The 13,062-nt window shown below is 38.9% G+C and overlaps 1 protein-coding gene across 7 annotated transcripts in view; it reads right to left on the bottom strand.

The window, feature by feature from the left end:
* The window catches only part of VPS13D (vacuolar protein sorting 13 homolog D), a 295,192-nt gene that overhangs the window by 189,566 nt on the left and 92,564 nt on the right, over positions 1-13,062 (bottom strand). For all 7 annotated transcript variants that reach the window (XM_053575043.1, XM_053575036.1, XM_053575039.1 and 4 more), the window contains 7 exons: positions 12,026-12,238; positions 8,013-8,275; positions 6,745-6,878; positions 4,479-4,634; positions 3,060-3,270; positions 2,181-2,255; positions 149-355 (listed from right to left, as the gene is read on the bottom strand). In XM_053575043.1, coding sequence (XP_053431018.1) covers positions 149-355; positions 2,181-2,255; positions 3,060-3,270; positions 4,479-4,634; positions 6,745-6,878; positions 8,013-8,275; positions 12,026-12,238 — 1,259 coding nt within the window. The remainder of the gene's footprint in view (positions 1-148; positions 356-2,180; positions 2,256-3,059; positions 3,271-4,478; positions 4,635-6,744; positions 6,879-8,012; positions 8,276-12,025; positions 12,239-13,062) is intronic.

The following is a 13,062-nucleotide window of genomic DNA, read 5'->3' as shown; positions in this document are numbered from 1 at the left end:
AAAACATGTGAAAGCATTATCTAAATTTCACCCATACAACTAAGCAGAGGACAGCATGAATAACACTTTTAAAAACAACCAGGCTCCAAATAATTTAGCAATCACCAAAAATATTCAAGATGAACCTGAAAATGAGGACAATACTCACGGGAAAAGGTGAGTTCAGCGAGAGGAACATCACAGTCCATACAGTCGTCGATAAAACAGATGCACACGCTCTCAGCTTTGATCTCCACTCCGGAGACGAACGGGGCTGGCACAGCCCCCAGGCTATCTCGGCTGCTGGAGGCTGGGGAAAGAGACTTCAGAGGCTCCGCATTCTTAAACAACCAACTTGCTGCCTTTTTCAATTGGCCTTCAAAGAAATTTAAATGTGATCAATTCCACCACTTTCTACAGCTACTCTGGCAACTCACAGAGGCAATAGAGAAACAAAGTTCTTCTGGGCAGCCCAAAAGAGCCTTGATACCAGTAGTATTCTTAGACTTAAAAAAAAAAAAAGAAGGGGCGGCGCCCCATATGCCGGAGGTGGTGGGTTCAAACCTAGCTCCGGCCATACTACAAAAAAAAATAAAAAAAGAAGAAGAAGAAGAAGAAACCTAGCATTAACAGCCATTCTGCTTTTAGGCAAATACAATAAGGCGTTCTTTGTCACACACCTTCCATTCAAGTTTACAACACCCTTCGGAGCCTAGCTCAAACGGCCTCTAAGAAGGCCTCCCTCCTCTACTATGACACTGTTGAAGAGGAAAGGAGAACAGGAAAAGATCCAAATTCTAGGTGCCAACTGCTACTTAAGTACTTAATCTTCATTATGGAGTCCTGTGCGTATTGATATGTTGCTTTGTATTTATCATTGTTCCCAAATGTCTTAGTTTGTGTATAATGTGTCTTCTCAACCAATCACAGATTCCTTGAGAACAGACAGCAATACAAGCACTGCATGTGTGTAACACACACTGTTAAATAACAGTTGCTTGAATATAACCAGATTAGTAAACCACCACCACCATCCTCCGCAAAAAAGAAAAGCAATTTATAAGTAACCTCAAACTTATAAATCACCAGAAGCCAATACACAAGAATAATAAATGTAACCTGGATACAAACTTTTTTGAAAAAAATTTACCATTGAATTTCAAGTAAAGAACCTGAAAAATACATTGATACCCTTTGGTGAAGTGTTTAAAATACTAGGTTTCTCTACCAAGGAAATACTTAAAAGACATAAACAAAACTTCACACCAAAACAATAATACAGAACTGAGAAAATACTGAAAAACAAGTGAAGAATGGTTAAATTATAATATAGGTTTAGAGTCAGTGTAAAAATATCAATATTGAAAAATAATGACACGGAAAGATGCTACCAATATATTAATATCATAAAATTATATATTTTTTCTTTCTTTTTTTATTAAATCATAGCTGTGTACATTGATATGATCATGGGGCATCATTCACTAGCTTCACAGACCATTTACCAAGTTTCACATATACCCTTGTAAGATGCACCGAATTATAATCCAATAAAATATTATTGGATTAATTATAATTTAGACCATAAAGTTTCATTCGCAACACAATCAACACATAAAACGACATGCATACATGTGTCTGTGCATGGATACACTGTCCGCAACGCACAGAGAAACAGACCGCACGTCCACTCAAGTGTAAAGACTACAAGGAAATACAGCTGCTCTGTGCTTCTCTTTTTTAAGACAAAGGAGAACAAAGAGGGAGGTGGGAAGGAAGTGAGCTGCAGTGTAAAAAACACAGGCTTTCGAGCCAAGCAGACCCAATTTTAAACCCATCTTAGAAGACTCATAGGTAACCTCAGACAAGTTTATCTAACGAGTTTACTTAACCTATCTGAGACAGTTTGCTCATCTGAAGTGAGAATAATAAGGACCATCTCCAAGGGCTATGAAGGAAACAAGAAAACACAGGGGAAGGACCTGAACATAGTCAGCTGCAGAGCCCATATTCTTATTCACTGCAGAATACCACTAGCCATTACAAATGATTACTGAGCCAAGATTACATTCAGTCCACAGAAGACACATGAAGGAGTTTCTAAGGACGCTCAGGTCTCTAAGTCACCTTGTGCAGTAGGGGAAGAAATGGGAAGGAAGCTTATTATCAAGATAAACACTAGACAATGGACCCCTCATTACCTTTACACAGTAAAAGAGCTTTGCGACAATCATCCATGCTGAATCCCAGCTCCTGCAGTCTAGCCAGCTGTAACTCTAGGGAAAAAATGGTATATAATTTTTATAGATAATTTTATGTTAATCAATCCATAGACTAAGAAAGGAATTAGAATCTAGTTAGTAAAAAGTATTTCCTTTCTCTAGACAAAAATGGGCACCTTATTGGAGATTTCTCTCCTGTGTACACTGAAAATTTTAGAGAGAGAGTGAGAGGGATGTAAGGTCTCACTCTGTCACCCAGGCTGGAGTGTAGTGCTATCATCATAGCTCAACTACAGCCTGAAACTCCTGGGCTTAAGTGCTTCTCCTGTCTCAGCCTGCTGGAAGCTGAACTATATATAGGTATATACCACCAGACCTGGTGTTTTGTTTGTTTGTTTGCTTTGTACAAAGTCTAGCTAGGCTGCCCAGGCTGGTCTTAACTTCCAGCCTCAAGTAATTATCCTATCTCAGCCTCCCAAAGTGCCAGGATTACAGGTGTGAGCCATGGTACTTGTCTTCTTTTCCTTATATTGACTTTGTTTTTAAAAAACTTAAAACGTAGTATTATACACATAAGTTTGGAGGAGCAATCTCAAAGTTTAAAACTTAAAACTTTAGCATTACCTACATCATTCAGGAAGAAAATGTAAGAGAAAAAATATTATAAGGTTAGAGCAGTTGGTCTCAAATCTTTTGTCTTAAAATTTACAAAATGAGAGTCATACTTATTACTTACAATTATACTTAATGACATACAATTAGACTCTGAACAATTTAATCGCTCAAAAGAAAATATTAAAAGTTAAAAAGAAAGAGCGCTGTTAGAAGACTGAGTGAGTTTTATGGTTAAACACCTACCCAAGACAGGATCTAAGGTGTGTCTCGTCCCGTCTCTGATTTCCTCTCCAACTTGAGATGCACCTGGAAGATAACTGCCTACAGAGGCAGCCTCCAAGGCCACTGAGTCCGGTGCTGCAGCATTTGCTTGTTCTGGGATGGATTTTGCAATAGCAAGAAACAGCTGAACATCATTATAGGAGAGTCTGATATCCAGGGCTTGTAACTGAATCTAACAAAATGTAAAAGCAGTTGTTGAAAGTTGCATTTGATTTTGCACTGAGACCTCTTGCATATACAATTCCTATTTCAAGTTCTAACAGGTGAACAGATATTATAGCAAATTTCTCATTTAAAAGACTGCAAAGATCTGAAATTAAGAACTAATGACCATGATGTAAAATGTCTCAGCTATGAGAGTAAATGGTCACAAATCTGCACCAAACGGAAAATACTAAGCTAGAATAATTACTAGAGCAATCAGTATTTCAGCAGGATGACTTTCGTAAGTATATTCATCATGAAAACAGAGGGTCAAAGAACAGCTCTCAGGAAAAAGGACTACCTATTAGCAACATTTTGTTAATCCATTTTGCATGAATCTATTTAACTTTTTAAATCTCTGAAACAAACTGACCAACCAAGCTCTTCCTTATTAAGCCTTAACTTTAACTGAGTCAAATTTGACACTATTTCCTGAAATCCAGTTTTCCCCAGAGATCAACAATATAGCTAACCATTGGTAAAGGCAGCACAGGCCCCAGCACCAGAGCACTGCAGATTACTGTCTCAGGGTACTCTACTCATTACCGGTTTTTTTTTTCTGTGAGGTAGCACTAAGACCAAAAGTCAGAATAGCTTTTCTTTCTCTCTCCATCTCTCAATCTCCTGTGGTTCAAATGGATTATTTTTTCCCTTCTATCCAAGAATCAAGCACCCCGTCCTCAAGCTTTCTTCCCTTGTTTCACCCTGAATCTTCCTTACTTACCTATGTATCCATTTGCTCTGGTCACACCTACCTGTTTCTGCCTGACTTGGCTTCATGTAGAATGCTCCCCCTCTTCCTCTCTGCCTATTGGCATCCTACCCTTCCTCCCGGACTCGCCTTGAGCCCCACTCAATTAATATTATTAATATTCCTATTTATACAGAGTTCTGAGTTTTGCTTAAATTCTGTAGAACTTCAAGATTATACTGTGCAAGTAAAAGGTCTTTTATCCTCCCCGAGACTGTAGCCCAGGACAGAGGCAATGACATATTTATTTTGTATTTGCTGAAGTAACTAAAATGTTACTGAGTAACAGAGTAAATAAGACTGCCTGCATAAAAAAGTATGGGAGTAACAAGAGTAAATAAATAAGACTAACAGAGTAAATAAGACTGCCTGCAAAGAAGAATGTTTGAGTATATCAATGTATTATATAGATTTTACATCATTACCTCTAAGATAGGTGGAAAATCTTCACTATTGAATGCATCCATCAAACCTGAACTATTCTGATATGAAGAATTTCCCACCAACTCCACTTGAATTTGTACAGGATCAACAATTGAGAGAGCTGTATCATGTTCATTCCCTAGTCGACATGAAAACACCTAAAGAATAAAAGGCAATATATTAACAATTAATGTCTGATTTAGGAAGGGTCTAGCCATCAGCAAAAAAAAAAAAAAACTAACTCAGAAGAATCAGCTCTACATTATTACAAGACCACAGCAAATGCTAAAACAAATATAGTGAAGAATGAGGCTAACCCTATCACCTACTGCCAAGAGCAAGTGCAGTGTTTCACCCATAGGAGAAAGCAACTCAGCAATTTTTAAGACCCCCAAAAGTCTTAAAAATCTTACATCCTTTGAGCCAATAATCCTACTACTCTATAGGAACTAGCCTAAAAAAAAAAAGCAAAATACAGAAAATTTCACTGAATCATTATTTGTTACAAAATTAAGAGCAAAAAAAAAAAAAAAATTAAGAGCAACCAAGGTTATATCATATCTACTCAATGAAAATGACAGCTAAAAAGACCATACAGGATGTAGGAAAATAGTTACAACACAGACTATACAAACACACAGCCCCAAATAATATTATGCCATGACTTTCTTTTATGGAAAAAAAGCATACCAAATTGTCAATAGAAATTACAAATGGTGGAATAAGTTATTTTCCCTCCTCTCGTAATTTCATAATTAGAAATAAATACATTAACTGTTGAAGTTCAGTGAATTTAGAGCTCATTACATTATTCTGTTTACACTGTGTATTTTTGCAATGTTCTATAATAAAACACTAAAAAAAAATACATTTGTGGGAGAAAAAGGAAGGAGGGAGGGAAGGAAGACTCCCATTTTAGGACCAAATTATTTTGGATGTTCAAGGATGAGTACAGAGGAAAGAATAGAGGGTTCAGTTTGATTGCCCGTGTCCCCTCCACCTTTGGGGGGCATTCCCTAGTGCTACTAAAAAACATGTGACCCCAAGGGCCTTTGTCATATTCAAAGTTAACTTACACGTTACAAATCCTCCCCAAATGATGTAGCAAGCAGGTTTTTAATTCAGACCTAATTGTGCTGCCTAAAGAATAAGACCAGAAAGAGTTTCTAACAATCTCAAATATTTTGCCGTGTAGTTTTTGTAAAACTTTAGAGCAAAAAAGTTTCATTTTCCTTCTTTCTCCAGGGAATTCTGCTACACAAAAACCAATTGTACCTGACAGTTCATTAATCAATCACCAGGATTTTCCATTCAAAGCTGGTATTGTGGTGGCTTGGAAGGGACATAATTGCCATTTCATAATCAACTCACATCACACCAGCATGCAAATCCTTCTCTCAAACTGAGGTTTCTTTACAGAGAGAAGTAAGTGGTCAAAAAGTGAAATCCCTACAGGTCTGATCCAGCTATATTTGCCTCCCCCCCACCAAAAGTACCATATGGCTGACAGGGAAAATAAGTTTTATTATCAACTTCCTAACAATACCACTGGAAAGAAAGGGGAATGAAAAGTTCATTGTCAAGTGAAAGGAACTCTGAGAAAGTATTCTAACATTATAACAAGATGAATATTAGCTAAGATCAGTGAATTAAGAACATGAAATCTTTAAGCTACAAAGGCCACTCCAGTGCAAATTACCATGTCCTGTGATTACATCAGAGCCTAAAACACCTTTGATAGGGATACGCTCCTTTAGGGTAGGCATGACTCTTTAGAGCTCCCATTTAAAGATTTAAAATGGGATATTCCTGAGGATAATATAAAAAATCCTTACCATCTTTTAGTAACATAAATGTGTTTCCCTTACTACAAAACACTAGTTCTTCCCCAGGATTGTGTTCATGGAGGGGCATGCCTCACCTTCACAAATTTGCCAAGAACTAGACCTCTAGCACTAGAGCACACAACAGAGTGCCTGACAGGTAACAGGGGCTAGCAGAGTCTCCTTATACTTCCTGAGGAAGGAAGGGCATAAGAGAAAAAGCTAAGTCTCCTGTGCATATTTACACCTAACATCAGAAGACTGAATTCACACATTAGAATAACCTAGTAGATTTGAGAAGAAAACAAAGAGGAAAAGAGAGCAAGCATCCTCCAATTCCTTGAATTATTTCCACTGATGAAAGTTTAAAAAGTAAAATTCTCTTCCAGATGTTCTTCTCTTGAGCCAAACACGTAGTGCTGTGACTGACACATAGACTTCTTACCTCGATGCCAAACAAACTTCCTGAAAAAGGACGATCAACAAAGCGGGGCTTATAGGTAAGCACTGTGGTGCCTTTTAGAATAATGGCATTGGTATCGAAGCAGGACACATCTTCAACGACCACAAACTCTGTGCCTGAAAAGGACAGCATTGTCAATCAAGCCAAATCTAGGAAGCTGGAAAACAGCAGGTCGCTTCAAACATGCAGCCTATTTCCACCAAGCAAGAATATTAACTAGTAAGATTTATTATCCTCCAAGATGTCTACTGACATTCTGCTTTGCTGTCATTGTGAATAAATTCTTTGTGTCTGGCCAGGTACAGCTAAAAGAACAGAGCACTGCACTGGCAGAAAAGAGTAGAATGTGCTTTCTCTTTTTAGCATGTAGTTTTAAACTAGGAGAGAAACTGCATCCCAGTTCTCCTGAGAGGCCTAACAGATTCAGATTTTGCTGAGAAAATCTCCAAGTGATGACCTGATTTAAAATCCCAGGAAGGTGATTCAGGTACTAATGTTGGTCAGGCATCCTAAGTCACTGTGCAACATCCATGTAGCTGTTTACAAAGTTGCTTACAAAGAAAGTAGACCAATTCAATGCTGAGATGTTTAAATCAGTGGGTTTTCTACTCATTGGTACATGGCAAATTTCGCTGTTTTGCACTGTGTCTTCACCAAAAGCTATGTGTAGATGGAGCTTTTGTAACAGTACCCATTTAAAATGCATAGTGTTAGCCAGCTTCACCAAAACCATTGAACAGTGGGTAGGGTAGCACAAAAACTGCAATAAACACATAGGTGCATACTGATGGACTAGAAGATTTACCAGTCAACAAAAGCAAGAGTAAATCCACGTATAGGAAAATATTCTTTTTGTAAGGAAAATCTCAATCCCCTCATTTATCTTCTAAACAGAGATTTTTCAGATACCCAATTTGCCTAAACACAGTAAAGAATCTGTTGGGACCCTAAAGATTAGAGAGAGAACTGAAGCCAGATTTCACACTGGGGGAAAAAAAGGACCACTGCCCAGGCGGGTGCTCAGGCTAGGCAGATGTACTAGGCAGGCAGAGGGGACTGACAAAAGACCCACGACCTTCAGTGGGCCAGGCAGTTCACATCTGAAAATGGAAGTCAAGAACTCTGATACCTGTTAGTCTGTAGAAGACAAAAATGCATTAAGTGCTCATGTCAAAAAATGACGCAACAGAGAAATCATCCCATAAGACAGATAGTGAGCCTAACATCCAAACTAAGCTCCAGTGAATCACCTGTTACATTGATCTTGACCTCCAGGTGCCTTTCATTGGACACAGGTAGGGAAGACCGCTTGGTAACTATTCCACTCTTCACAGTTTTGGGAACTATAGCAGATTCACTGCTAGAGTTACGGTGGCGAGAAGGTGTAGCGTTTTGTTTCTTGATATCACTGGGAGTGTACAGAAAATCATGGACTAAAAGTAGCCAGTCAAATATAAGAAACACCCGGAGATTGTTGAGAACTACTGTAAAACAGGAGGAATCTTTGGTAGATCTACAAGACAGACAGAAAAAAATTAATAAAAACAAACAATGTGTTTCAATAACCTGCAAATATATTACTCAGTTTTGGCAGGTTAGAAAACTATCTGTACCTACTGATTTAAATTAGGAAATATTCTAATGTTTTCTAAACTACGCAACTCATTCAGTGAATACATCAGTCATATTTTTAAATAAGAGAACAGTGTTAGCTTATTTTTAAACAAAGCAGAACGGTATAGCCCAATAGTTCTCGAGTGAGATGGTTTTGTTCCCCAGAAGAAATGTGGCAATGTCTGGAGACATTTTTGATTGACATTTTGGGACTGTAGTAGCAGCGGGGGTAGCGGGGTTGTTACTGGCATCTGGCAAACAGAGGCCAGAGGTGCTGCTTAACCACAATGCACAGACAGCAAGGAATTATCTGAGCCAAACGTCAACAGGCACTACGGTTGAGAAACTCCGATGTAAAAAGAACACAGGCTTTGAAGTCAGAGACTTAAATACTGTCCCTTACAAGTTTTTTGTATGTTGTATTGAGTTAACTCAGCTACCTTTGTACAGGCTATTTCCTCACTTGTAAGATGAGGAATATTAATATGAGAAGAAATAAAGCACCAGACACCTAACAGGTAATTGATAAATGTCATTTTCCTTCCCTATGGCTATTCCAAGATCAGTGACGCACTCTTAATTTGATGTCTAGAACCACTTCCTTATAAACACCAAGTTTACACACTAGTACTAAATATTACGGTTTGTCTAACTGAAATTGACCTGAGAGCCCAGATCTTTTAGCCTGAGAAGGAGAACAAATAAAATGACATTTACCATGAGTATATCCCCAAGCAACCGAGAGATGGTGCCGCTGGGGGCCAGGGAGCCCTTGCTTCATGGCCTGCTCTACTTCAAACTCTATATTTAAAGTGAAAACCTGAGGAGGACCTTAAGGACCGCCCTCAAACCATGGTGTATGTAGTCAGGGGCTTTATCCAGGCCTTACTGATACGTGAGCAGGCCAGCCCCACTAATGGCTAGGACATTACCCCTACTCTACCCCGATGGGGAGGACGAAGGGAACACGAGCTAGAGACATACTCATATAGGGTTTTCTGGGTCAACTGGGTTCTGAAACCCAAAAGAGAGACTCTAGGACTCTAGCTAGTACACGTACCTGGTTCCCTACCCTAAATAGTGCTCCTATCTGGAAAAGCTACTTTGGAGACATTTCTAAGACTGTTTTCTTTAGTCTTTCCTTTCTCCTAAACCTGGCTTGCTGCCTCCAGTAAAAGAGCATCGTGATGCATGTCTCCTTTTTACAGAGACAGCATTTTTCACAGAAATACTTTACCCTTTTGTAATAGAGAAAAAATGTTGCCCTCAGTAAAATTTTTCCACCCCAATTTGAACACATTGTCAGAGCTGTGCACTAGCTAGAAAGTCACAGTGTGTTGAATCCCTTTTCTGGAAAATATTTCAAGCCTTTAAATACTGTGAAGTGATTTATATTTGACATGCAAAATCCCAACAGAAGAGTAATTCTTCTTGAGACACGGAAGGCGTTCAAAATTTCCAAGCAAAAGAACATTTTACTCCTCTCACCAACAATGGTATTTCTGTTAGCAAGAGCCAAGGTAAGACTTTATTATTTGACTCCAAGAAATAATATACTTTAAATACATAAATAATATTTTGAGGCTCCTTGTGTATTAAAAATATGATTAAGTGACGGACAGCGCCTGTGGCTCAAAGGAGTAGGGCACCGGCCCCATATACCAGAGGTGGCGGGCTCAAACCCAGCCCCAGACAAAAACGGCAAAAAAAAGGAAAAAACGAAAAGGAAAAAAATATGACTAAGTGAGACAACGACCTAATCAATAATAATAAAACAAACTCTGGGCGGCATCTGTAACACAGTGGGTAGGGCGCCGACCCACATACCAAGGGTGGCGGGTTCGAACCCAGCCCTGGCCAAAACTGCAACAACAAAAAAAAATAGGCGGGCATTGTGGTGGGTGCCTATCGTCCCAGCTACTCGGGAGGCTGAGTTAGAATCACCTAAGCCCAGGACTTAGGACCTTGCTGTGAGCTGTGACGCCACGGCACTCTACCAAGGGCGATAGAATGAGGCCCTATCTCTAAAAAAAAAATAAAAATAAAAAAAACTCAGAAAGAGGGCAGCGCCTGTGGCTCAGTTGGTAAGGCGCTGGTCCCATATACCGAGGGTGGTGGGTTCAAACCCGGCCCTAGCCTAACTGCAACCAAAAAATAGCCAGGCGTTGTGGCAGGCGCCTGTAGTCCCAGCTACTCGGGAGGCTGAGGCAAGAGAATCACTTAAGCCCAGGAGTTGGAGGTTGCTGTGAGCTGTGTGCGGCCATAGCACTCTACCGAGGGCCATAAAGTGAGACCCTGTCTCTACAAAAAAAAAAAGAAAAAAACTCAGAAAGAAACTGTTTGGACCAAGCACATGCAAGCCTCTTGTCCAAATAAACATCTTCGAACAAAGAAAGTGCAAAACACAACCGTCTCAGCATCTCATTGCAGTCAGACCCACAGTGAGAAACAAGGTAGCCCTGACCACTATTAGAAGAGACATGTGCTTTGAAGTCAGAGACTCAGGTTTGAGTTCTGACTACTTGACCTACCAGCTGGGTGACCTTAAAAAGAGTTACTTAATTATTCAGTAAACCCAGCTGGAAAAAAAGAAAAAAAAAAAAAGTTACTTAACCCTTCTCCAAGTTTCTATCTCTGCATCTGTAAAATGAGGAGGAAGTCACCTACTCCGTAAGCCTGCAAGGATTAAAGTGACTGCAGGTGAAGGGCCTAGCAGGGACCAATAAGGGGCAATTAGCATTACTACTCTAAACAAAAGTTAACACAGAAGTTTAAATGTCCACTTTGCTAAACTTTGTAAAAGCATATGGAGAGAACACAACCTCTCTCTATTAAAAAAGAAAAAGAATGAAAACAAAAAAGAAAAAAAAGACCCTAAACCCAGAGGAATTCTGAACAGCCACATTGAAATGTCAGGCATACATAAACATATAAATGTAAGAATAATCCTCATAATATTTTTTTCTTTTTTGCCTTAACTACAAACTTTTCTCCAACCTTCCCATTTAGTGGTTTATACTTACAACATCTCTGATGACATTAAGCATTAATAGAATGAAACTGACCTTGGTTCCAAAGGTCTCCTTTTAGATTTTCATTGAAAAATTTCTTTAGATCAGTCATAATTTTTCAGTTTTCAGGCTAGGCTCAGTCATAAAATCTCACAGTAATGTAGCATAAAATAACATAAGCACATCAGTAATAACAGCTATGATCTATGTCAAGCAATATGCCAGAATTATTTTAATTATTACCTCTACCTTATGAAATGTGTATAGTGTTATTTTTTCTTTTTCTATTTTATAGAAGAGGAAGTTGAGGCTCAAAGAGGCTGAACAACTTGTTCTGGGACACATAGCTAAAAAGTAGGTCGGTCTTCATTTATAGGGAGGTTGATTTTAAAGACCTGGTTCAAATCAATGCTGAACTACTTTTTTTAAAGGCAACAGAGACACCTTTTGGCCAATAAATAAAACTGCAATGAATAACAGGTCAATATACAGAACAGTTCCCTGATTAGCCATCATCTATTTCTCTTTTTAGTGATTCCTTGGTCCTCTGATGTTCTAAAGCCAACATGGACTTAGCTCACTGGCCATAAAAGGGAATATTTCCATAAGAAAGGCAGAGTTAGTATCTGATCTACTACCTGAAATGCAGTTCAATCTGAATGGATCCCTGTGTAGTGCTGCTGTTCTTAGAGGGCTGAAAGATACAATTGAATACATTTGTCACACCAGGGCTGGTCTTCTGCCCAACATAGCGTGTGTCAAAAGCCATCATGGAATGGGAAACCAAGTTAATGGACTTGGTTTGGTTGGAAAAACTCTCATAGAGCAGTTTACATTTCTTGAAGTCAAATCTAAAAGGGAAAAAGAACAGGAAGATGTGACACATAATTCTTAAACTTTATAAAAGTATATAAAAATTCAAGGTATTAAGAACAAAATCATAAATACAGTAGAACTTCCATAGTTGACCCACCTCCTTAAATTGACCTGATTTTCACAGACATGACAGGCACCACAATATCATTCCAGTAGGCCTAGTTCCTTACGTTAACCACCTCTGCATGTTGATCAGTTTGTTACAGCTCCTTGGGTGGTCAAATTACAGAGGTTCTACTACATACCTAAGCTCTCCAAAGGAGAACTTTCATTCTGAGCGAGATCTCTCATTAATTTTCTTAACAGATTCCTCAAAATGGATTTGGTGCCATTTTGCCTACTTTTCCAACTCCAAGAAGGTTATCTTGTTCATAGGAATTCTGTGAGCAATAGAATACCACATACTTACAATATTTTTGATGACTATTATATAATAGTATACTGGGAACAATCAGAACAAATAATATTCTTCATATCAATAAATAATTCAACTTGTCTACCCACAGAAAAATGCCTTTGGAACTGCCTATTTTAAAAAAATAAGAGAAAGGCCAGACATGGTGATTCATGCCTGTAATCCTAGCACTTTGGGAGACCAAGGCAGGAGGACTGTTTGAGGCCGCAAGTTTGATGCCTGCCTGAGCAAGAGTGAGATCCTGTCTCTACAAAATAGAGAAGTTACCCAGGTATGGTGGTATACACCTTTAGCCCCAGCTACTCAGGAGGGAGATGTAGGAGGATCACTTGAGCCCAGGAGTTGGAGGTTGCAGTGAGCTAGGATAGTGCTACTACAATCTAA

Source organism: Nycticebus coucang, chromosome 22 (assembly GCF_027406575.1).
Source record: "Nycticebus coucang isolate mNycCou1 chromosome 22, mNycCou1.pri, whole genome shotgun sequence".
NCBI lineage: Eukaryota > Metazoa > Chordata > Mammalia > Primates > Lorisidae > Nycticebus > Nycticebus coucang.
Note: the sequence above shows the minus strand (reverse complement) of the source record. Positions and strands in the feature narration are given on the sequence as shown.